We start from the raw sequence: 26725 nt of genomic DNA, 5'->3' as shown, positions 1-26725 counted from the left end.
AGCCATTCGGAGTACAATACAGAAGTTTCCTTTATCTCTTGAATGTTAGTTCTTAATGGAAAAAGTATTATCTCGTAATACAATAGAATTACTACTTTTGTTGTAAGTGGATTTTTTGATGTAGTACGAAAGTAGTTTATAATAGCATATGCATGAGTTCTTTCAATTACAAACAATAATCTATTATTGGTGAAAAGAGCAAGAATAATGAAATCTTTTAGAGAAATATTATAGTTGTATAAATAATAGTCACTAAAAGACTATTAATCATGAATAGAAAGGCAGAAAGCTTTTTGAAATGAAAATGTCCCAACCTTGAAACCTTGACATTCAAACTTCATCAGAAATGTTCTGATGTTTCTCAAACAGTTCTGATCTTGATATAATCCATTTCAATTTTTGAAATATTTTGCACACTTCTAGCCAGGAACAATAATAAATGTCTGTGTTTTGGGGAAATCTTTGGATCTTTCATTATAATAAACTTTTTTTTTCTTTCTATCTTCACCTCATCAAAATGTCATTGCTGTCAGTACAATTTCATGTACTTCAAGGATGTATGTAATGTGTTCTCTGGGGAAATCATGTACTGTTTACAGTTTAATTTTCTGCATATAAGGTCTAATTTGATCAAATGGCACATAAATAAGCAATAGTGGTTTCTTAGGAAGTACTCTTCATTATTCTGTAGAAATGTGAATCAGAAACTTCTCTTTACTAGTTTCTTTCTTAATTCCCCATTGCTTTGATTTTTATTTTTTAAAAACATCTATGGTTCTTCTTTGTCCTAGGGGCGTTTGCACACAGGCACCCTGCTACTGTATAATAATGGAATACTGCGCACATGGACAATTGTATGAAGTGTTGCGAGCAGGTAGAAAGGTAACACCTCGTTTGCTTGTAGACTGGTCCACTGGAATTGCTAGCGGAATGAATTATTTACATCTCCATAAAATTATCCACAGAGATCTCAAGTCACCCAAGTGAGTTGACAGAGTTTATACAATATGAGGAGATAAAGGAAATTGAAATTGAAATAAGAGTGGAATTACTATGAATCTCTGATTTACTCTGTATTTTATTCTTTTCAGTGTATTAGTTACCCACAATGATACGATGAAAATTTCTGATTTTGGTACTTCTAAAGAACTCAGCGATAAGAGTACAAAAATGTCCTTTGCAGGAACAGTTGCTTGGATGGCCCCAGAAGTGATTCGTAATGAACCTGTTTCTGAAAAAGTAGATATATGGCAAGTAATACTATTCTAACTACTCACCTATTTCAGTATTTCTATTAAAAACATATTACTTTGTGTTTCCATGTTTTGTGGTTGCTGGGAGATTTAATTTTATTTATTAAGTTTTCATTTTGATAAATATTTTTCTGCACTATGCTTTCTACAAAATAATTCTGCTATAAGACATCTAACATTTGTCTCAACTATTTATTTTTATATCTGTAAATTTTAATTAGCAGGGTCCTTAAGACTTTATTGCTTTTTATTGTATTTGAATCTGTATATGTTATATGTTGCTCCAGTGTTGTTTGTTGGTTATTTATGGAGTTTATTAGTAATCCAGGTCATGGTTGTCCCAAGGTACTTTTGAAAAAGGCAAAAGGCAAAACAAAGAAAGTCTAGTTGCCTTTTGAAAAATAACCTTTGGGTCTACTTTGTTGGTTTTTGACCATAAATAAAATTTCAACAATTTTCCTGATTCTAATATTGTTTTCCCCTATTTTTATTAGGTCATTTGGAGTGGTTTTGTGGGAGCTCCTCACTGGAGAAATTCCATACAAAGATGTAGACTCTTCAGCCATCATCTGGGGTGTAGGTAGTAATAGTTTGCATCTTCCTGTACCTTCCACTTGTCCAGATGGATTCAAGATTCTTATGAAGCAAACATGGTAAAATCGTATTTAACTGTTATTTACTTCCTTGTATTGTACTTTAATATAGATAGAAATTGGAAGTAAAATAGATTGCTAGCAATATGATCTTATCCATTTTCATAAATTACAATAATAGACTTTAAATTATTTGTTGGCTTGATAAAACCGAGAAGTTTAAAGAATGAGTATTAATATGAGTGCATTATAAATTGCCATGTGTAATGTGATAGTAAATGTAATTTATTTCAATTTATGGATTTTTAAAATTAGTTTCTGTGATTTCTTTTGGATCTGTAATCAACAATTAGATAAGTATCATTGAATCAGACCCAATACCTGTATGGACAATTGGTTGCCATCTTAAGTTATCTGTAATCACAATTCATAGCTCCTTTAAAAACATTTGGTGATCTCCTTGATCTTTTCTGTTCGTCTTATCCATTGTCTATCCCTTCTATTTCCTTCACTTTTGCAAAGTACAATTGGTTCCTCCCCACCTAGGCCATCATTTGTTCATTGCATGCCTAATATGAGTTTCTGCTTGAAGATCATTGTTTGAATGAACTACTGTAGTCAGTTTTCATTTTATCCAAGACTGATTTATTCTGGCAGTCTGTGATAATTCCCCATCTATAAAGCCATTGTTCAGTAAAATCTATTTTCTTCCTCTCTCCTGTGTGTCTTGTTTCCAAAACCACACATTACTGTTGGAAATATCATTACTTCAACTGACTTTTCCAAGATGTATCACGCTGTATTCTGTTGCTGTCCGTTCAGTGATGTCCAGGTGTAAAGTATGCCTTTTTTGTAGCTTGAAGTAAAAATTAGTAATGAAGAAGGAATACTATGAATATTGAGGTATTAGTGTGGTATAGAAGATATAAAAATGCTGAAAGAATAAAGGAGATACAGACTATAGAGTGTTAAACAGAAGAAAGAATGATAAAAAGACTATTTAAAAAGTCCATTCATAAAAAAGACTATATGCAGTGAGAAAAGCAGCAAATGTATTGTTTAGTTATTTTAGTACGGTATATTATTTACCATATTTTTCAAAATATAAGACACACCTTTTTCCCCCCAAAAAGAGGGTGAAAATTTGGGTGCGTCTTATACAATGAATGTAGCCCCACCCACCGCCACAGGCCACCCACCCCCACAGGTCAAAAATGTGAGGCATGGAGGCAGCGATGGTCTGTGGCAATCCTTGCAGCCGGAACAGCTGATTGGGTGTATTCTGGCAGTCCGATCCACCCGCCAATCAGCTCTGCTGAATCAGGCTGCAATAAGTTCTGAAGCTGACCTGGCTGGTCAGTTTGAAATAGCAATCACATTCAGAAAGCACACACAAGTAAGCAGGTTTCAAAATAATAATAATATACAATACAATACCAAAAGCAGGTTTTCCAAGGTAGCAATTAATACATGCAAAACACAAGCAGTTTCACTTTCAGTTCTCAGCGAAGCCTGTCTCCTTCCTGTCTCCTTGTTGCTCACATGGCAAATACTGTTTCAGAGTCCAAATAGCCCTCATTGACTGACTTAGTTGCTATGCCTATTGATTGGCTGACCTTGTTAACGTGTTCCAAGTCAGCCAGCTGAATACAATGGATGCTGGTAGGCAGAGGCAGAATTTTTTTTCTTCTTATTTTCCTCCCCAAAAACCAAGGTGCATCTTATACTCCAAAAAATATGGTAGTTAGAATTCATCCTTTTTGGGCTATTCTAATAAATATAGAAATTAATATTCTTTTGTAAATTAACCTTCAAAGGAAAAAAACCAACAAATTAGGTTAAGGTTAGTTTACTGAATGGTATCCCTTTTGTTTTCTTAATTTTGCAGGCAAAGCAAGCCGCGGAATCGGCCTTCTTTTCGACAGACACTTATGCACCTTGACATAGCATCTGCTGATGTTTTGGCTACCCCTCAGGAGACCTATTTTAAGTCTCAGGTAATTTAATAACTATTGATAGCAACAAATTCAGTTTGACAGCTTGTCATAAGAACTTTAGAAAGGACTGCTGGATCAGGACAAAGCCCATTTTAATTCAGTGTTTTGTCTCTCATTGTAGCCAACATGGTGCTTCTGAGGTGCTCATAAGCAGGATATATATATATACACATACATACATACATACATACATACATACATACATACACATATATACATACACATACATACATACACACACACACACACACACTATTACTGATGTCTTGCAACTGGTGGTATTTGGAGATTTGCTTCTTCTATCTTAAATGTATAATTGATTATTCAAAACTAACAGTGCATAATAGATCCATTTTCTAGGTCCATGTTAGTAACCCTAATATGTCTAATGCTAATGATATTAATCTGTAAATTCCACAAGTCAATTGTGGACAAAGTAGTGCTTTTCTTCTTTCAATTAGCTTCATTGGGAGACCACTTCTTGTAATGTTTTCGGAGAGGTATTAAAACCCTCTTGCCTGTTTGCTTTGTAACATACATACTTTTTGTGCCTTGATCATATTTTATTTATTTGATTTTCCCCCACCTGTATTATTTTGTATAAGTAATTTAAGGCTGAGAAACAAGTTGAATATAGCTCAGCTTTCTTTCTCAGATGTTAATGCGATATAATCTTTCTTGTTGTAATTACCAAAGCTCTGAGTTATGAAGTATAACCATCTGAATGTAAAATTGCTTTGAATAGGCTGAATGGAGAGAAGAAGTAAAGAAGCACTTTGAAAAGATTAAAAGTGAAGGAACTTGTATACACCGGTTAGATGAAGAACTTATTCGTCGTAGAAGAGAAGAACTCAGGTCTGTATTTATTTAAGAGGTTAAAGGAGATTAGATTAAGAATCCATCTACTTTAGTATACCTTTCCCAGATGTGCCAGCCATTCAAATACATAACTTCAGAGCCTGGGAGATGCATTTAATTATCATGACAACTGTCTGTTGATAAATACACCCTCCCTAAAGTGTCTAATCTACCCTTTTCAATTCAGTCTCTACCAGATGTGTTGAGATTATACTTCCTTAATTTCTGGGTGCTGTAGTCCCAATGACTGCCAGATTAGGGAAGGTTAGTTTACTCTGTCTTTGTCAATACTGATACTTACCGGTTTTGAATCATAGGCTAATTTTTTTTACTAAGGGGACCTGAATTCTTGTCTTTTGACAGAGACCAAGTGCTATTATCTATTTTCAAATAAACCATGTTTTTGTTTTGACAGCATTCAAATGTTTTCATAACTTTTGTCTGTTTTAAAAGTTACACTTAACATGCTTGAGAATAATGCTGCCTATGTATATGCTGTTGATTATAGGATTGTGCAGCTGAGACTGTCAACTCTCTTTTTTTCTTAGGCATGCCTTGGACATTCGTGAACATTATGAAAGAAAACTTGAAAGAGCCAATAATCTGTACATGGAACTCAGTGCCATCATGTTACAGTTGGAAGTTCGCGAAAAAGAGCTCCTCAAGTATGTATATTGACCTTTGTTTTGTTTTTATAAGCATTCCGTTTGTTAATGACTCCAAAACTGGAGGAATCTTTATTCTTCTTGTTAAGCACTTTATTATCCTAATCAAAGTTGTGAATAAGAAAGAAGTATTTGTTTGCAGAAAATGATAGTTCTGTTGGGTTATTGGATATGTGGAATTTCTGACAATTTTGCTTGATGCCTTATAGAATAATTATGTTTTTCCAACTGACAAATGTATATTTTAACATACTTTGCTTACAGCAGTTTGTAAATCTTTGAGTAACTTTTGATTAAGAGACAATTAAGACTATTTTTTAAAATGTTACATATAGACGGGAACACGCTGTGGAAAAAAAGTATCCTGGGACTTATAAGCGTCACCCTGTCAGACCAATAATCCATGCTAATGCAATGGAAAAATTAATGAAGAGAAGAGGACTCTCCCACAAATCTGGGGGGCAGACAAAACGGTGAGGCAAATAACTATAGTATATTCAAGGGGAAGGGTCACTTTTCATAAATGATTTCCTGAATTCTTTTGAATACCAATTCTGATCACTGAAGTGCTGATGTACGTGCAATAAATTAGATAGTAATATATAGATATAAATGTAGTTTGCTATCTAATTGCTTTAAAAAGAACTTAATAGTCACAAATAGATATGTTCAAATAACCGGCTAAAATGATTAAGGTGTCTTGAAGCTTGGATAATAAGATATGTTATAAATTGAGAAAATAAACAAACTTTATTTATTTAATTAAAACACTTATATGGATGCTCAGCACAAGCCACATGACTCTGGATGGTATATAAAACCATTAAATAAAAATACAAAAGAAAAAAAGAAAAGAAAAATAACATGCACCACTAAAGCAAACTAAAATAATTAAATGGCAATCAGCGCTAAAATACACTGTATCTCATCAGTTCGGATTTCTGCTTATCCTAAACCAACTGCTTGGGAAAAGAGCCAGGTCTTAATTGCTTGTCTCCGAAGTGAGGCATGGGAGGAGTCACATATGGGTATTAACACAGCCCTTTTGCCCTGGAGGCTGAGGTAAATCTTGAGGCCACACCTCCGTACCTCCTCTGACCTCCCAGATTAACCTCAGCCTTCGGCCCAGAAGGAGTGTTTTCCTGACTCTCCCTCACTTTGAAGACTTAGGTTTTTTTGCTTGCAGATTTTTCCTTTTTCTCTTCTTACCAATTTTCCCCTCGCTGCTGGATACTGCACCCCTCCTCTACCGTGCTCAGCGCGGCTAACGCAGAGCCTCGCCGCTTGCTAGCGCGCGCTCCCCAAGCGGCTGGACGGTCGACCCAGTGACCAACCCAGATTGGATCCTGCAACATTATCCTGGGACACATATATTCGCCCTTATTCGTGATACTTCTCCTTGTTCAGGACCATTATAACTCCAAATGACTTTGAATGAATGGTCGAAAAACAAGACCACCCATAATTTGAATGATTTTGCATTATTTTCCAGACCTGACTTGCTGAAATCTGATGGCATATCCAACACTGAAGTGGCCCCTAGCGGCTCTCCTCTCTCAGGGAGTCCCAAAATGACAACAGTTAGTAGCAAAGGACGTTACCGTAGCAAACCACGCCACCGGCGAGGAAATAGCAAAGGCAGTTACAATGAGTTTACCGGAGTCTTGAAAAATCAGCCAGCACAGGATGACTTGGGCCAGCCAACTCACCATTATCACCACCATCCCCATCATCACCTTCGACTTAACATACATGGACAAGATATAGCCAGTTGTGCTAACAACTTACGATACTTTGGTCCTGCTGCTGCCCTACGCAGCCCTCTCAGTAATCATGCCCAACGGAGGATGTCTGGCTCTAGCCCTGATCTTATCTCTGCTGCTATGGAAGCCGATTCAAGGAGAAATCTGGAGGTAAAGAAAGATGGAGAGAATAAAGCTGATTATTGGGAATGCTGTCAAACAGATACATACAATCTCTGTCCACAGTGCAGACTGGGAACAAATGATGCAAATCAACCACAATCACTTGATCCAGGGCTAGAACAGCCTGAAGGACCATTGTATGACTCAGTGCATGCAAATTCGGAGTTTCCTGCAAAGAATAAAGAAGGTGAATTCAGCAGCCACAGGTCAGTGTCTCCTCTTGGCTCCTCTCATCTTGCAAGCACTCCAGGACAGCTGGGTAAAACTCGATCCATTCCGAAGGTGAGGCCTTCAGAATTCTTCAAAGAATTACCTTGTTCACTGTGTTCTGTTTTCTCAATCATGCTGTTTGCTTAATTATACTGTTTCAATGTTTTATAGTTTATGTTGAATAGAATGAAATTTAAAGAGTTTTCTTCCTGAAAATTGTACATTTATGAAGTTACTTTTTAATTGGAATCTGTATATTTGTAATTATTTGGCAAATAACTATTCCCTTTGTTGCCCTACCAGAGTGGTGATGATTCATCAGAAGAAGAAGAAGGAGAAGTAGACAGTGAAGTGGAATTTCCACGGAGACAGAGGTAGAAAACACAGTCTGCCTATTTTACTAATTATTAATATCAATTCATTTAAGGAATTGTCATATGATTTAACTTCATTTCCGCATAAAGAAAACTTTGGAGTCTGACATTGTTAGCTAAGTTTTTCATCCAAAGAGTTACTTCTCCATCTGTTTTCTAGAAACAAAGTATATAGGATAAAACAATATGGTCAAATGTGTGTATTGTATTGGATTTAAGACATGTGGCAAGTAAGAGGCAGATACAACATCACTTGCTTCTTTTAGCAACAAACTGTTGCACATCACTGTTGCATATCACAGGACTGCACTTTATCTCTCTGATAAGCACAGGAATGTGATTAGTGGCGAATGGAAAGACATGAAAATAAAAATTATAGTTAATATATGTGCAAACTCATCACTATGAAGAAAATCTTCAGATGAAATCATCGGGAAAGTTCTTTCTACCATATCTACCAATATGTACATGTATAAGCAACTCTAAGAAAAGATACCGCTTGGAAAGAACTACTTTGATCCTTTTGGGGGACCAAATTTATATATAAGTATTCATATCCCAGATATGCTTATCAGTTCACATACATTCTCAGAGTAGAATAAAAATAACAAGAGGGACAAGAAAAACAAGGAATGTTGATGGATTAGTATATAGGACTTTGCCAGTCTGTTATTTTTCAGTCTGGCACTTATCCATAAAAAATCCTTGTTTTTCTTTTGTCTATTTCATAGCTTTTCTTCTGTAACTTGAATAAAAGTTCTGTTTTTTTCACTATATCTTGTTGAGTATTTGTAAGATGTGTCCTACATTTTGGTGAATTTCATATCACAATTTTAGTTTATTTGGAAGGAGCCTGACAGATACAAGAGTACAAAACAGAGTTGTTCACAATGGCTCATATTCAAAATGTTCTTTACCTGAAATAATTTCTTTACAACTTCAGTCATTTCAAGTTACAAACATTATTTGAACTTGAAAGAGGGCTGCTTTGAACCTGATGTTTGGAACAACCAATTCCAAACTAGAAATATGCAGAAATTCAGGCTCAAAATATTTCAGTTTCAAAATGTTTTGGATACTATAGTAAAAAGTTAAGTCTTACATACAGTTTTCCCAGGCCAAGGACCAATGTTGGCCTTTGAGTTGCATGTATCTGGCTACACTCCAGAAAGTGTAATTTGATTTGCATGTAGCTTTTTTAAAAATCATTTTAGTAGTTTTTATGGCTATCCAACTCTGGACAGCTCATAGCAAAAAAAAAAAAAAACATAAAAACTGAAAAAACCCAACTCCACCTCCCAAGGAACCCCAAAATTTTTCTGCAGGTCCACTATTCTACTCCAATGGCTGGGTAAAGAGCCAGGCTTTAATGCCTTCCATAGGGCTAAGAATATGGGGGCTTGCAGATTGCTGGGGGGAGTATATTCCTTAAGGTAGGAACATCCTTGTAAAAAGCATACTTCCTACATCCCACTATATGGTAGTATTTCAGGGAAGACACCTGGAGCATGCTTATTCTATGTAATCTGGATCTAGTGGGATTGATAGCCACAGAGAAATTAAAAATAAATGTTATTCTCTAGTCATCCATTCAATAGTTATTGCTTTTTTTAACATTAACTGTTATAATCTGGTAATGTTGAGAGTCCTGTAGGGTATGCATTCAAAACTTTAACAGATACTGAGAATTACACTGTCCGCTTTTCATGGTTTTTTTTTTCTCTTGATGGAAGTATAGAGCTGGATATGATAAAATTTGGAGAAAGAAGAGAAATTAATTTTGGGAAAGAAAAATGAATTTAGGAAATTATGGATATAAATGTATCCAGGTTTCTGCGACAGAAATGAAAATACACTAGATGAAAATTGTCATCTAAGTACCAATCTGGATATAAAGTTTAGTGCAGGTTATGAATAAGATTTGTCTATATCAAAATGCATATATGCATAGCATAGCATATGATTATTAATTTGTAAGAAAATAAAACATGTTACATGATATAATTGTTTTTGTTTATTTGATGGATACACATTGGAAATGTGCATTCTTCACAAAGAGGAACATTAACTACATTTTTATGCTTAATAGTTGTGAAATTATATATAATACATATTTTAAGGATGTCAAATTTGGCCTTTTTCTTGTTATTTGATTTGCATATACAGTGCGTAAAAACAGTTGTGTGCAGTATTTGAATCAAAACGGACTAAAATGTTAATGGATTTGCAGGCCACATCGTTGCATCAGTAGTTGCCAGTCCTATTCAACCTTCAGTTCCGAGAACCTCTCTGTCTCTGATGGGGAAGAGGGCAATACCAGTGACCATTCCAACAGTCTGGATGAGCTGGCTAATAGACGGGAAGATTGTTTGGCTGAGAAGTTCGATGACATGCTGTCACAAACTCCAGAAATCTCCATTGAGATATCTACTCAGTCTGATGGACTTTCAGATAAAGAGAGTGCTGTACGCAGGGTGAAAACACAGATGTCACTTGGCAAATTGTGTCCAGAGGATCATGGTTATGAGGTTAGAAACTCTATCTCTCCTCTGTTTAGGAATATTACACATTATTTAGTTGTTCTGTAACCAGGTCTGTCAACCCATTAATGCATTGGTGACCTAGGTGTGATCCTATATATGTTCTTGAAATGAAATTTACCATATTTTTCAGAGTATAAGATGCACCGGAGTATAAGACGCACCAAGACAATTTTTTTTAAAAAGTAGGTAGGTAGATAGAGGGATAGAGAGAGATAGAAAGAAGAGAAATACAGTAGGTAGGTAGGGAGAGAGTGTGAGTAGTTAGGTAGATAAAGGGATAGAGAGAGAAAGAGAAATACAGTAGGTAGGAAGAGAGAGAGAGTAGGTAGGTAGATAGAGGGAGAGAGAGAGAGAGAGAGAAATACAGTAGGTAGGGGGAGAGGGAGAGAGTAGGTAGGTAGAAAGAGGGATAGAGAGAGAGAAAGAGAGAAATACAGTCGGTAGGTAGCGAGAGAGAGAGAGTACGTTGGTAGGTAGATGTTTCCAGGTTTATTTATTCATGTGCTGGAGAAGGAAATCACTGACAATCTGAGCACCTAAGATTTTGTTTCTGCTGGCACAGCACATGATCAATCTAATTCTTATCAATCACTCTAACTAAAGAGCTTTCCGAAAGGAAAAAAAAAGTTTTTGCACTCTGCAAGCCTCCCCAAAAAAAGCCTGTTTTTTATGAAAACGGGCCCTTTTTTTAAAAAAAAGGCATGGATAGCTTTTGGGGGGGCTTGCAGAGCGCTCCTGGGGGGTGGGGCAAAAATGAGCAAAAAACAGCCCGTTTTTCGTGAAAACAGGCCCACTTTTTTTTGTCAAGAAAATTGCATGCATAGCCTTATGGAGGCTTATAAAGTGCTCCTGGGGGGTTGGGGAGGCAAAATTGAGCAAAAAATGGCCCGTTTTTTTGCTCATTTCTGCCCTTCCCAGCCCCCAAGAGCTCTCTGAAAGCCTCCTACAAGCTATGCTTGGCCATTTTGGTGAAGGGGCAGGGCTTCGGGAGGGAAAAAAAATGCTGTATTCAATGTATAAGACGCACCCAGATTTTCAGCCTCTTTTTTGAGGGAAAAAGGTGCATCTTATACTCCGAAAAATACGGTATATCACTATCACCCTTGAGCATACTTCCTATGTAGGGGTGAGCTTCAAAAATATTAGCAAGGGGTTCTCTACCCGGTTGCTGGGTGGATGTGGCCATGATGGGCGTGCCTAGTTGGCATCTTGCACCATGGCAGGGGGGGCATTTTTGCCTTCCCCGGGCCCATTTCCGGCCTTCCTGAACTTCTGGGAGGGGTGGGGTGGGCAGAGCCAGCCAGGAATGGGATTTGGGGGTTCTCTGAACTGCACAGAATCTTAGCTAGAGGTTCTCCTGAATTCCTGCGAACCCCCAGGAGCCCACCCCTGTAGCTATGGCTTATGGGGCATAAAATTCAGCAACAACTGGAATATCTCAGTTTGTCTGTGTTTAATTAAATAATTTTGCTTGGTCACCTACCTGCTTCTTAAATGATTTATAATATCTTGGCTTAGATCCTAAAATAAACTAACCTTAGAAAGTTCATAGAAATAACTTTCCCCATTCCTTGCAGTCATTTGCAACATTCAGAAAGCTTTTCCAGATGATCAGAGGATTGGGTTTTTTAACATTGCTGAATAGAAAGCTAGTGGATAATGGGGGAAGGGGAAAATAAATCTTGATTTTCATCAGTAGCTTGTGTATATTTTTAGCTTGCATGGAACTACTTTACCTGCCAAATAAAAATATTGTATCTCTGAAATGCCAATGAATAATTCTGAATTGCTTCTATTACTTTGTAATGCAGAATCCTGGACAGTTTGGAGACTCAGGTGGTGAATCTTCAGAAGATTCTTCTGATGCGACTGTGAGAACCAGTAAAGTTTGTAACTCTGCAACCTTGTAATGATAAATCTACTTTAGCCTCATTAATCTGATCAACTGGCATTTTGATCCCACTCAGAAAAAAAAAAAACTTTCATTCCGTCTTTGAGAAGTTGCTTCTCCACCCCATCAACTATATGATCTGCAATAACTTGAATCTTTGGAGAAATGTTCTGATGAATTGGTTTCTCAGTGAGCATTTCAATCATGAATGGCAGGGATGTATTTTATTGAATAATTGAACTATTGTACCATATTTTTGGCATTTTAACACTTTTTACTGATCAAGATGATCACTGTCCATGGGCAAAATAATTGGTTACAAAAATAGAAAGAAAACTGAAAAAGAATCATTTTGAATTTTAAGAGAGCATGTATAGACAGAATAGAATTTGTCATTACTTGGCCATATAACTCTGAAGGGCTGACAGGTTAAAAACACAGCATTGATTTCACTAAAACTGCATGAGATAACCTATGAGCAAAAAGTCATTTGTATAACCAGTGTAACTTTTTCAACATAAAGTATTCACATTCCAGGGAAAGAGTATCTGAGATGCTGTTCCTCAGAAAAAGAAAATGGAAACTAATGGTCATTTTAAAATTTATTTTATTGTTAGTTGATTGCAAAAATCTTACAATTGCAACTACATCTTCTCTCTATATCGTCATCATAGTAGTGTGAGGACAGCAGATAAAAGTATTGAAAGATTGATGGATAGATGCACACACTGTTTTGCTCCATTGGCTTGTTCTCTTTATATTATGCCTTTTATTTGGTTCATTCAATTAAAAATACATGTGTCAAATTAATGCTGAACTTACAAGCCATGGAAGAGATATATATTTATATATCCTGAGGACTTTCCTGAAGGAAGAAATTAGAACTGTTCCCCCTACCGCTGGGGGATAGTTCAGCCTATGCCACATAATTTGTCTTCCTACTGTTTTCACTAATATGGTTTTTGATAGGAGAGTCACTTATTAAGCTTGATAGAAAGTTACATAATCTTTTTTTAAAAAAAAATGGCAATTGATGAAAATGCTCTTTGAAATGGCTTGAAGGGACATTAAGTCGTATTGTATTGTGGATCTGGATTGGTAGCCCTGTGTCTTTTTTTACAAATGTGGTTTACCATTCATTCTATTTCCTATAACTAAAATGTTCAAGAAGAGCAAAACAAGTAACGCTGAAGTCTAGCTTTCGAATCAAAGTGTTAATCATTATCTTTCAATGCTTCCTTCATCATGTTGGCTAAAGAATGACATAAAGAAAGCCTTTTGGCCAGCGTAGCAGGATTTCAGTTAATGAGTATCAAATGCACCCTTCACCCCATCTGCAGAATGAAAGGCAAGCATGGGTTGATATTTTGCTGCTGTTTGTTTACATTTGATTTGATATGATTTTTTAAAAAGATTAATAGCCTAGTGACAAAATGTAGGAAAATTCCTTATTAATATTAAAGAACAGTATTGTATGAGTTAAATTATTCCATACTTTAAAAATTCTGTAGCTGGACTACATGAATCATAAATTATTTCATTATTTATTATAATTTCTGTAGATTAATGATAGGGCTTGTTGTACTGCAGCATGTCAGTCCTACTTCAGCTATGCTGTGGCCTATACCCCAGGAGGAATAGTAACCAAAGTGCTCTATGTATAATGCAATTTAATAATCTTACACAGGCCACATTGATTTTACTCAATTGCAGCAGCCAATGGAAAATAAACATGGCATACTCTGATAAAAATTGCATGTGCCATGAGTATAAAGTATATAAGAAATAAACGATGCTTCAGCATGCATTAGGTTCCCTGTTGCAGTCCAAAACACTGTGAGATATTGTCAGATTGAAATATAAAAGAATTTATACCTGCTCACTTGAAGTGGCACCTCCTGCAAAAATAAGAGATTCCTCAAGTTTTATATCAGAGTGAACCGACTTTTGCGTGTTCAGAACAAAATTGCTTCTTGTGCATTCTCTGCCTATTTTCCCAAGGAGGAACTACTTTTTTAGGGAGACCTATATGCTGGTGATACTACACTCCCCATCATTGTCATTCCAACTATACATATGGGCCCGACCCCAATTGTCTAAGAAGATTGCTGCATCTGCCAGATCCATGGCAAATCCTTAATTCAGAAATATTATTTGGTGCTTGAGCTAGGCATTTTTTTAAACTGACAGGAACAACTATCATGTCTTTTCCCTTTTTAGGTTCAATCTTACATAAAAATCTTTCTTTTATCAGCACATTATGTGTCTGCATTATGAGGATAATCTCCAAACAAGTATCTGCTTTGTAAGTAGTGTTAGCAATAAAGATACGCCCTCCCTATGGCTCCAGGTTGAAGTTTTAATAGCCCACAGATAGCTATGTATTTGGAAAAGAATGCTCCTTTTTAAAGAAATGGCAAGCATGCATATCACCAATAAAGTAGTTTCTTCCCAGTAGTAGTCTCTACTTTAGTGGAGAATGTGTCCAATTTAATTATCTTTGTTGTAGATACTGGTTGTTTCTTTTCTGGTATTTGCACTTATCCTCATCTCCAATGACATGCTGCACAATGTAATTCTTCAAGAGACTATTTTATGATTTAAGAAATAATTAGGATGAGTATCCAGTGAGGTTTTCTAAATCTTACACTCTCCTGCTAATATGTAGCCTGTATATCTCATTAGACTGAAGAAATAGTATTTTAACTTACCCATATCCAAAGAGCTCTATTTATTAGGAGACACTGGTTTAAGAAGCAGAATGAATTTGGGGGTCCCAAGAATGTAATATCTAGCAGATATTTTGGATGAGTCTTAATATTTGTTATTGATCAATTTATAAACATTCCAAATGGCGGGAAATCCATGGTTTTAGTTATTAAATACAATAAAAGGATTCTGTTAGATACATTTTTACTAAATTATACCTAAAATAGTTTGTTCAGCTGTGAATAAGCAGAAAAACTTTTGAAACTGAAATTTTAACCATAATAAGTGCGATCATCCTACTTTTCCCAGTTCAGTTGTCCTATTTATCACTTATAACTTCATAGCATTCCCTAAAGCACATAAAAATGTCTTAACAAATATAATCTCACAATTGCAACGAGATCCAAATTAAGCAGTGTTATTGCTAATAATAGTTAAACTGACAGCTGGGCTAGAAGTTACAATCACTGTGGGAAAACAGCCAATACAAAAAGTTATCCTTCTGTTATAAAGTTAGGTACATAGGCAATAGTTATACTCCACCATGATGTAGCCTGACTCTAAACAGGAGATGTTGCTTGTTGTGTTATTACAACAGACCTGTGCATGTTTTGTTTCAAGAATGATAGAATAATTAATTTTAAACTTTGGATGTTGACAAAATCCATTTTAAATATTGGTCCAACATACATAGTTGATTTTTTAGTATATGCTGGTTATCTTTTTTAAAGCTTTCTCTTAAATGTGAAGGTTAAACATTTCTTTTAAATGTGGAAACATTCTCAGGTGAATTTGGGCATTTAAAAAAGCTTGCTGTATTCTATCGCCCCAATAAAAAGTACTATTTTGGCTTCTGGAGCATTAGTTCATAGCACTAAATATTAAGAGATATGATCAGAGCTATGGGGATAGATACTAAGACACAGAGAATATTACCTCCTTTTTCCTAAGAAGCAAGAGTTCTGTTTACTGGAAGGGAGCCACGATACTTTTTCACGTTATACTGAATTTTCATTCATAGAACCAGCTAGCACAAAAAATGATGCAGTTTTGTAATAGGAAAGGGAAATAGTACTGTTATTGTTGTATTAATTCTTTGATAGAATCTTACAGACTACAAAGGAATAGCAGAATCTAGATTTAGTTCTTAGATTAAAATTTTCAAACCAAAAGCCATAAATCAATTCATTTCATTCAGTTTATGACACAGTATTGCCATGTGTGAATTAGTGTGAGTTTTCTTGCTGTGTTATGACTGTTCTGTGCAAGGGCATTACAATATTGTAACTACCTGATGAAGGTGTTGACAGTGGCACAGCATAAGAATAAGCAATGCAAACCAGAGATAAGCTTTTGATTGAAAAGCCTTCTTTGGCATATTTTCATGATTCTTACACTCTATTCTTACTTGCTGGGTCCATTTATGGTACAATCGATATGTTGGCTAATGGTTAGTGGAAATTATTATGTTTATATGTCATATAGAATTATAATTTTATCTTCTGTGCTGTCTTTTCTCCCTACTTTGAGGCAAACTTGATTTCTTTTTGTATTGAACAGTGTATAACAATTGGGAACAAATGACTATCAAATAGATGCATGGAATAAAAAGCCAGTGTACCTCATTACGTGTTTGCAGCTTCAATTTTGAATATAAATGTATGACTCAAAGGTATACCTGTGTGCATTCAAAATCACCATTTCCCCTTGTACAGTACAGTTATAGTTTCCAAACTGTAAAGAGATGGTTTGATGACCTCTTTGGGTAAAGGAAATGTAATATACAAATTATTCTGCATTGTAAGTGCTATATAAATGCAAGGTTTGACATTTTCAGCTTTCAATTCAGTTTAGTATGCCTGTTGATACTAAAGGACAACATGAATGTAAATATACTTCTCATTCCTCTCTATATCCTCTAGGAGTACTTATAACATCAGCCTATTACTGCCATCTTCTGAGGACATGTTGAAAGTATATAAAAAATGAAAGTATAAAAAAAGCATAAGAATTACAACATAATATAGATGGAACTAAATTAAGCCTTCTGCATGCCAGCCCACTGTTTCTTGCTGAAGGATTAGATGAGCACTTTGAAACAAAGTCCAACCAACGTTTTTCCTTCATTATTTAATGTGCGCAATTGAAACGTGGGAGCTGATCAAGATCTTGTTAGAGTTATAAACTGACTCATATGGCACTACATGAAGTCATTTAATCAAATTATCAACTATTTTCAGTACCATTTATCAGATAAATATGTCATGTCTGTGAAAATAAACATATTACAATTTTCATGAAGTTTTACCTGCAAGAAGTATTGGAAATAAGAATAGGGTACTTAAGATATAATTGCTGCTCATACTGATGCAAACCAGACAATCAGTTATAATTTGCCACTGTGTGTTTTTCAGATCATCTTTTATTATTGTTTTCTTGGCACATCACATGTACAAAGATCTAACAGAAACCATAGGTTTGCTAAGAAGACTGATATGTTTAATACAATATTGACATTTGTTTAGAGCAGGGATAGGGAATGATATCCCCTTTATGACTTGTGGACTTCAACTCCCAGAGTTCCTGAGCCAGCCATGGAAGTCCACGAGTCAAAATGTTGTGGGAGTTGAACTCCACAAGTGGGGCCATCGTTCCCCACTTCTGATTTAAAGTATATAGCAAAGACCACCTCAAATAAACTAGGGGAATATTCACAGAAAATCTAGTAACTGAAACTGAACCTTCTGATTGCTTTGATTTCTAAAATGGCAACCTTTCATTACTGCGAACATCAGGCAAACAAAATCTTATCACTTTCCTTAACGTCTTCTATCCATTTCTTTGTTGTAGTACAAAAAGGATAAAACAGGGCTCTTTCCTGAATTCTGAAGCTGCAGCTTGATGCAGAGACAAGCAAGGCCAAGGCCATTTTCAAATAGGAAATTCACGGGAATATAGGGGTTAACACTTGGATTAAAAACAAGGGACATATTAAAATTGGATTTTCCCAACTATGAAACACTGGATTGAACAAATAAGTAATATAACAATTTCAATTATTGTATTCAAAGAATATTCTTTTCTGCTTAATATAACAATTATGTAGAGATAAAAATTTTACTCTGAAAAGTGAAAAATGTAATTTTCCACAGAGCATACTGTTAGAAAATTTCTTCAGACTTAACTTAAAATCTTCTAGGCCCCACAGATATTTCATATTAGCTTATATAGGAAATCATAAAATAATATACTTATTAAAAATTTTAATAATGAGAAAGATAAGAGGCCAGCCATTCCTGCTGTAGCTCCCTCTATATCCTTTTTCTTCTTTGTGATATCCCAACAGGTGAAAGGAAATAATACAAAACTTCACTGCATTCCTCACATTGGAGGAAATACAATTCATCATTGCCATTATTTAAACAAATCAATATTTGGCCCAAATACTACATTGTAACTGCTTCATGTGCAAAACAAATGCTGTTCATCTGATAAGCAATTTCAGGCTTACTTCCTCAGTGATGCTAGGATTTAGATTTCCTCAAATCAATAGATGCAGGTCCACTTGGCCCCTCAAATTCTGACTTCTGGATAAACTAGATCACAAGTAATTTTATAAAATGGAACATACCAGTCTCATCTCTTTTTTAAAAAACGGTATTTTTAAAGACTCGTCTTTATACAGTAGGAAAAAAAGATGCCCCAAACAGCGATAAGTCCAAAGTTCAGTGACAACAGAACTGCCGATTCAAAATACCTATTTTCAAATTCTCCCTTAAATAGAATTCCACGTCATCTGATATCTGTTTAGAAGTGGTTTATTCAGTTGCATTTCTTTCCATTCAGCAAGTGACTTTTCTGTTCACTTTTGTCTAACTTGAGATGTTTCTGACTGAATTTCTTAATAAGAGTCCCAGGGATTAATGCCATCATGGCTATAGCCAACATCTTGAATAAGTTACTCCAGGATAAAATATTATCCAGGGAAGATATCTGTGAAAGTACAGAGCCTGTCTGGACACAGATAAAATTATAGGGAGTCAATCCTGTAAGTGAAAGAGGAGAATTCTAAGATTAGAAAAATGTATACATTTCACTAGGTCTGTGATAAGATCTAACCTGCAAACATAAAAAGGCTTGAATATACAAATGGAGGGCAATAGATCTGAACATCAAAGAAAGTGAAAAGCCATAAATTTACAAATGTCATTGGGTAAAATAAAGTATTTGCAAGTTTCATGTAAGTAAGTCAATTTCTCTACACATGAATAAGCTGGAATCTTCTGCTTACCTGCATAATTGTTATTTTTTTCTTCAACCTGGATTAACATCTTAAATCACATTATAAAAATGGTATTGATAAAAGTTTTTCTTTATTAATCACTTTAAGGAGAATTGTTGAAATTATGGCATTAAATTGGAGATATTTTTCAATGTTCACAATAAGAAGTAATATATTCAACAATAACAAAATTCATTGTTTTTCTGTTAGAACTTTCTGGCAAAATCTAAGGGAACCATAGAAAAATTATGTTTTTGCTATGTGATTTGTAAATTATCTATGTATTTGCTTTGTGTGTTCAGTGGGCTCGCATGCAAGGGAATGAAGCCGGGGTTGCTATCTGCACTTGCGAAAAGCAGCCACAACCAGGCAGAAATGCTTCTCACTCCCATTTCTTCAAGAATCAGTTCAGTTCATGCTTTATGTCAAAGGACAGTAAAGGTTTATAGTGCCAGAAACTTGCGAGAAAACAGGCTCATTAATTCATCTAGCTCCGTGATGGCGGACCTATGGCACGCGTGCCACAAGTGGCACGCGGAGCCATCTGTCAGGGCACGTGAGGCGCTGCCCTGTCAGCTGGCCAGCGTGCATGCGCGCGCTGCCCTGTCAGCTGGCCAGCGTGCATGCGCGCGCTGGCCAGCTGAGTTCACCTTTTTAAAACCTATTTTTCGCCTTCCCCAGGCTCCAGAGGCTTTATAGGAGCCTGGGGAGGGCGAAAAGAGCCCCCCCCCGGAGGCTTCAGGGACCGTCCCTAAAGCCTTCGGAACGCTTAAAACCACCCTCCGAGCAAACCGGAAGTGACTTCTGGGTTGCTCGGAGCGTCATTTTAAGCGTTCCGAAGGCTTCAGGGACCGTCTGGACGGCGAAGGGAGGGGGGACTCTATAGCCTTCCTGCCATGCACAGGAATGCACAGGAATCCGTCCCCTCGGGGCTTTGCGCGGGCGTCGCAAGGATTAAGGTGAAAGGGGGGGGGAACGGGGAAAGCGAAGGGGGCTTTGTTTTCCTCCTCCTCCTCCTTTCCCCCTCCGGCTCGAGCGCGGCGCCGGGGCCCGGCAGGCAGCGAACGAGTCGGAGCCTGCCGACTGAAGGAAGAGGGTGAGAGGCGGGTCCTGTGAACGGCGGCAGCAGCGGCAGCAGCGGCGGCAATAGTCGCAACTCGGCTGCCTGCCGCCTTTCCCCTCCTTTGTCTCCCAGCCGGGGCGGCCCGCCGCCAAGTTGCGACTATTGCCACCGCTGCTGCCGCCGTTCACAGGACCCACCTCTCAGCCTCTTCCTCCAGTCGGCAGGCTCCGACTCATTCGCTGCCTGCTGGGCTCCGGCACCGCGTTCGAGCCGGAGGGGGAAAGGAGGAGGAGAAGGAGGACAACAAAGCCCTCTTCGCTTTCCCCGTCCCCCCCCTTTTGGCTTAATCCTTGTGATGGCGCGGCTAGAGGAGGAGGAGGAGGAGGCGAGGGCGGCGCGGCCGAGGCCTGACGGAGTTCCCTTCCGGGTTGCTCGGAGGGTGGTTTTAAGTGTTCCGAAGGCTTCAGGGAGGCCTCCGGACTTTCCCTGAAGCCTCCGGAGGGCCTCCGGGGGCCAGGGGAGGCTCTTTTCGCCCTCCCCAGGCTCCTATAAAGCCTCTGGAGCCTGGGGAGGGCGAAAAAAGCATGCAAAAATGGGCACGTTGTGCGCGCATGCGCACTGGGGGCGCGTTGCATTATGGGTGCGGCACGCCCGCACACGACCCCCCCGCGCTCCCCCCATTTGTGGCACGCAAGCCATAAAAGGTTCGCCATCGCTGATCTAGCTCCTCCATTCACATGACTTACTTACAGGAATCCATGCTATTATTCCAGGTGTTTGGCTAATTGAGCAACCCCTCCTCTTCCACGGTGCTTTTAGGAACATACTGTTGTCCATACACAGCCTCATCTTACTTTGTGGTTGTGTAGGAGAAAGAAGGATAAGATGACATCAAACAGAGGAGGAAGTGTGGTGACTGACAGGCAACCTAAAAGGCCTACCAGTCAACTGTCAGGACTACCAGTAAGCAGCACATAGTGGTATGATTCCTGCTTGGAGCTTGATAGCAACTAAAAGAGAAGCAACCTTGCTGAGGTAGCACCTAATCCCAACAAGGGATTTTGGAGGGAGGCATAGGTTGCATGTCACTTTAAAAAGTTCGCTTGTTATAGGAACTCACCATCAAAGGATTATTTCCATGACTACATCAACTTACAAAGCCTACGAAGGTGAAGTGAACCCAAGGCAATAGCCTATTATTAGGAAAGGTGTGTGCTAGAATAAACATTTTATACAATTATCTTCTTAAGCTACGGTGTGATCATACTCCTTGTAAACCTTAAGAACCCTTCAAGCTACGTGTAGCCAAATCTATCTATCATCTATCTATCTATCTATCTATCTATCTATCTATCTATCTATCTATCTATCTATCTATCTATCTATCTATCTATCTATCATCTATCTATCTATCTATCATCTATCTATCTATCATCTATCTATCATCTATCTATCTATCTATCTATCTATCTATCTATCATCTATCTATCATCTATCTATCTATCTATCTATCTATCTATCTATCTATCTATCATCTATCTATCTATCATTTACCTACCTACCTACCTACCTACCTACCTCACTGAATTTGAATAATAGAAAGAATGAGATGCAAGCATCTATTATAATGCAAAAGTGAAAAAAAGACCAGACAATATGGATGTAAATATGCTTCCTTTGTACTTACCTATGAGAACAGAGAAGAAAAACTGAGTCACATTGATGTTCAAGACTGGAGATGCAAGATTCAGAAACCAGTTTGGAGTCATGGGGAGCAGTCTCAAAAATAACAAGCAGAAGAACAAGGAATGTCTATTTTCTTCTACCTGTCAAAGGAAGCCCCGCCAAAAATGCTAAAAATCAGGAAGGATCAAACTGCTTTCTTCCACATATGCTTTTTTCTCCCAAAGGTTGTATAATACTGTAATACATGTTCTATATAATATTCAATTAATCAACTGTTCTTTTCAGGAGCACATCCACAAGAGAATGGGGATGAGGGAAGAATACTATATTTCTGCTAATTCTCCCTTCTCCTTCGAAATCTGAGGAGGCTGAGGAAACACAGTTAAAGAAGGAGGAATGGCTGAAAACTTCCTTCTGGCTTTTAAAGGCAGGGTTTCTTTCTGTATCTTGGACCCATCTATGACTGGAAGGAGTCCTTCCAAATGTGGGCTACTAGTTAGGCTATAAGGCAGCAGACATTGTCCACTGGCATAAACATTGAAATAGTTTGCTTGCGGAAGGTATAGTTACCATGGGGTCCTTGTTTGTGTTCTATTGATTAGGTATTGGCCCATACTAGCAAAAAGCATCTACTGTAAGTCTATGCAGCAATTATACTGCAGATTTTTTTTAAAAAAATGCATTTTGTCCTGGCTTATGTAGATAATTGCGCAATCTTAGAAAAAAGTTTGAAGAAATATCTATGGAGATCATGTTTGTGGCTCTATGCTCTCTGAATCATTTTTTAATCTTCTAATTTGGATTAGTAATAACTTTCTAACTTGGGTTGTTAAAATCTTACAAAACTATGTAACACACTCATGAAGGAATATTTTTAGAACTTCAGTTAATGCATGTAAAATCTCTCAACAGTAAACTTCGTCAGCCAGAATATGGTCACAAAAGCATGGCAAGATGCCTTCTGCCAAGCCGGACCACTGGGCCATCTAGCTTTGAATTTTGTATACACTGACTCGGAGCAGGTCTTCAGGTTTTCAAATAGGATTTTTTCCTTGCAGTGCTAGAAATTGAACCTGAGACATGTTAGATGAAGCCATATACAATTGAATTCTATTATATACAATTCTTATCTATTACTAAATAAAATTTAATTGTGATTAGCTCCTTCTTACCTTCCTCCGAAGCATGGTGACTTTATCAGGAAAATAGTAGGTAATGAAGTTTTTCCCAAAAATATTGGATAGTCCATAGCAACAAGTAGCACCCACAGAAGTCAAAGTAGAACATAACAGAAGTCCTATCCATGGTCCAAAGAGAGCCCCAGCAAGGATGTTCTGTTAGAGCAAAACTAAATAGTGATCCAGTCCATTAAAAACTGGGGAAAGCATTAAGGGCTTTATGAACGATAAGAATATAAGAACAGCCTTGCCTAGTCCATTTACTTCATAGTGTTAATAGCAGTGGTCAGTGAGGTCTCTGCGAAATTCATAAACTAGGTATAAAACACAGGTGTTTGCTGCTCTTAATATAATACAGTATACTGTATTGTGAGCCTGAATGTGCTATTTATTTATACAATTGTCCAACAAGATTTTTTCCAGTATCCCTCAGTAAAATGATCTGGTTGTCCTCCATCCCTGCCTCCCAGCTAACTCAAAAAAATCATTATTACATCAGGTTGAAATAGTAAATGGAATATTAGAAATAATTCAGAATTATAAGAATAATGAACCAATTTTACCTGAAGATAGAGGCCAATAAAACATAACTTGGATTGAAATCATGGTGAGGAGGAGGAATGAGGATGAATTGTTTTTACGATTCATCTGAAATTCTGCTCAGTGGCAAGAGATGCTAGAAAGAAAGCTGTTATACTGTCTGTTATACATGCTTAGGCCGGGTTGGAAATATTATGACTAGTATATACTTTTTAACCTTACAACCTTCTGACAAGTGATTCCTTGGGTTTAGTATATGTTCCTGATTGCTTAAAAGATACATTTATATAATATAACATATATACTCTGCCTTTTCAGCAAGATGGAACATTTATTTATAATACTTATACGGCTATCCATATTGTAATCACAACCCTGGGCAGTTCACAAGGCAATAAAAACAGCACCTCCTAAAAGTGACAATCAAATCTCAGGCCTCCCAGGGCAATACTCTTGCAGACATCCATATATTATATCCTGGAGGGGTCTTCTATGAATGGACAAAATAATACTCACATTTTTAGATTTGTTCATGAAAGGGTTCCATAAAAATAGCAGGAAGCATATATATGTTATGGAAGAATGAATTGTATACCTAACAACACAAGTATAGGAATAATTGTTTTTGCAACATGCTGTAAAACTAATCTATGACTTTTATATCATGTATACATACCAGAAAGCTAGAGCCCGGTATGGCAAAAGTTTGTTTGTACAGGTAAGCACTGCAGAAAAGCAGAACCACGTATGCATGGTGCTCTTTATTGTAGTAATGTAGAAACTCTGCAAGTTCTTGTAGTTCCTCTAGATCTGAAGGGAATTTTAATGACCTGATAAAGAGCATAATTAGTTTAGTTGCAAAATGATTGGATTAAAAGGAACAGGATAATTATGAGATTAGTCTTGAAGATTAACAGGTTTATTGCAACATGGAGCTCTCACAACAAAATAAATCAGTTCAATCTTACAAATATTGGTATTTGGCTTTTTTGCTATTTAACATGTTTTTCAAAATGAGGTTAGAAGGAAACACCAAATCAAAAGTCATCTTAATTTTTCTTTTAAAAAATAAAATATTAACATTTTGTATTATTTTTAGTTCAGACAAGACAAATGTATGCTTAACAATAACTATCTACAGGCCTAGAAAAGGAGTAGTATAAAATATAGGAAAATGGATTTTGATGGAAACAAGCAGCTATTAACATTCCTCAAGTATCCTTCTTAGGACTGACAAATGTGACCAGCCCAAGGTCACCCAACTGGCTTTATGCTAGAACTAACTCTCCTGATTTGTAGACTGATGTCTTAACCATTACACTAAAATGGCTCTCAATTGGAAATATACAATCACTGAAATACATTTGCTCAAACTAATAAAAAATCAAGCAATAGATATTTAAAAATGGACCAAAATTCTAGTTAAATTACCCTACTAATGCTGGTAGCAGAGACCAAAATTTCCAATTCTTTTTCATAACTATCTTCCTCTCCCCTCCTTGCATCCTTCACTAAAAAACTAAAAAGGTTGTCTCCAAGTCACCTAAGGAATTTATGAGACCCTTACCATAATTTAAATGTAAAAAATAAAAGCTGTATACATTTGTGATATCCATACAATAAAAGCCACACTTGGCTTTTAAACAATGTGTTCTTCCTTTAACTGTGGCTGTATAATTAGTTGTGTCATATATTGTTTCATTTCAACAAGCTCCAATACTCATAAGAACAGTTCTATTGATTCAGGCCAAGATTCATCTTGGTCCAGCATTTTCTCTCTTACAGTGACCAATTAGATATCTCGTATTCTTGAAAAAAGGATAGTTCTCTCACACTACTGCTCTCTTGGTATATGATGGCATGCTGCACCCAATCAAGATATAACATTGAACCTTTATTATCAACAGCTTTTGTTAGAACAATTATCCAGGAGTCTATCTAGAAACCTTTAAAAACATCCAAGTTAATAGACATCACATGTTTTGTGATAATGAATTTATTATATATTGTCTGAAAAAATTGTTTGGTCTGTTGTAAATATGTGTGCTATCAATTTAATTCAATGACCCCTAGAATTTTAAGAGAAAATGAAAACCTCTGTAGTTCAACAATCTAGTCTTTTCTCTAGAAAGTAGCTTAACCCCTGATAATTTGTACTGGGATTCTTTAATTAAACAATGGTACCTATCAGGACCCCAGGAAGATGCCTTCTCTGTAGCAGTGAGTAGAGATGCTGTTTTTATTCAGTGCTTCTATAAGGGAAACTTGCTGCTCCTACTAGGTAGAGCAAGCAACAATAGGTGTCTGAAATAATTACTGAGGATCCTTAGAAACACTTGATGGTGTGTTTCTAAACCTAATTCTTATTATGCAACTGCTCTCCTCCCACAGAATGTTATGGACCACGTGAGGCAACAAGATTCATAGTGGTATGACATCTCATACAGCCTTTCGACGAACAAGTGTCGCTCAAAGCAGGATCCTCAAATCACTGTAGACAAGCGCGCTATTGCGACTGGTTTCATAACAACTTCGGAGTCCCCGTCAGGCAATGGTCAATTGACCATTGCAGCGTCTGCGAAGTGTCGATGATTGCGTTGTATTTTCCAATCGGCTCACAGCGTCATTAGCCATTTTCAGCAAAAATCCCGACCGTCGCCCTTTGGACCTCGAGATCCGTCGTGAACGGAGATAACTCGCAGAATTCATCTGCTGGCCGCCGCTAAAGCAAAAGTCGCTCGTTCTCCTCCGTGCAGTTCGGGGCATCGACCCCGAAATAAAGAGGAGGTAGCCAACTCACCTGCTTCCCTCGCGCGGCCCTCCAGGCAGCCAGGCAGTTAGCGAATAAAGGCCCGTGGTGGCCGCTGCCAGGACCAGCAAGAACCCCACCAACGACCGCATCGCCGCCGCTCATAAGGGAGACCAAGAGGAACAGAAGAGGAGCAGGAACTAAAGGCA

General features: G+C 37.2%; 2 protein-coding genes across 4 annotated transcripts in view; one reads left to right on the top strand and one right to left on the bottom strand.

Annotated features, from left to right (window-relative positions):
• MAP3K13 (mitogen-activated protein kinase kinase kinase 13) overlaps positions 1 to 16643 on the top strand; it is a 32743-nt gene extending 16100 nt beyond the window's left edge. For 2 of the 3 annotated variants that reach the window (XM_081955368.1, XM_081955369.1), the window contains 11 exons: positions 792 to 983; positions 1092 to 1250; positions 1748 to 1906; positions 3735 to 3843; positions 4589 to 4698; positions 5250 to 5366; positions 5702 to 5839; positions 6859 to 7573; positions 7805 to 7875; positions 10106 to 10403; positions 12230 to 16643. In XM_081955368.1, the coding sequence (XP_081811494.1) occupies positions 792 to 983; positions 1092 to 1250; positions 1748 to 1906; positions 3735 to 3843; positions 4589 to 4698; positions 5250 to 5366; positions 5702 to 5839; positions 6859 to 7573; positions 7805 to 7875; positions 10106 to 10403; positions 12230 to 12328 (2167 nt within the window). In that variant the 3' untranslated portion in view covers positions 12329 to 16643. Of the gene's footprint in view, positions 1 to 791; positions 984 to 1091; positions 1251 to 1747; positions 1907 to 3734; positions 3844 to 4588; positions 4699 to 5249; positions 5367 to 5701; positions 5840 to 6858; positions 7574 to 7804; positions 7876 to 10105; positions 10404 to 12229 lie in introns of those variants that run through there. The other variant, XM_081955370.1, reaches the window with a different exon arrangement.
• A 753-nt stretch (positions 16644 to 17396) lies between these two features.
• On the bottom strand, positions 17397 to 26704 carry TMEM41A (transmembrane protein 41A). The gene is made up of 5 exons (XM_081955627.1): positions 26568 to 26704; positions 24444 to 24597; positions 23222 to 23383; positions 22051 to 22189; positions 17397 to 19064 (listed from the first exon to the last, which is right to left on the bottom strand). The coding sequence occupies exons 1-5, from the start codon at positions 26666 to 26668 to the stop codon at positions 18841 to 18843; spliced, it is 780 nt and encodes a 259-aa protein (XP_081811753.1). The 5' UTR covers positions 26669 to 26704; the 3' UTR covers positions 17397 to 18840.
• Between the last annotated feature and the right edge of the window lie 21 nt (positions 26705 to 26725).

Source organism: Natrix helvetica (assembly GCF_964273705.1).
Source record: "Natrix helvetica genome assembly, chromosome: 5".
Lineage (NCBI taxonomy): Eukaryota > Metazoa > Chordata > Lepidosauria > Squamata > Natricidae > Natrix > Natrix helvetica.
Note: the sequence above shows the minus strand (reverse complement) of the source record. Positions and strands in the feature narration are given on the sequence as shown.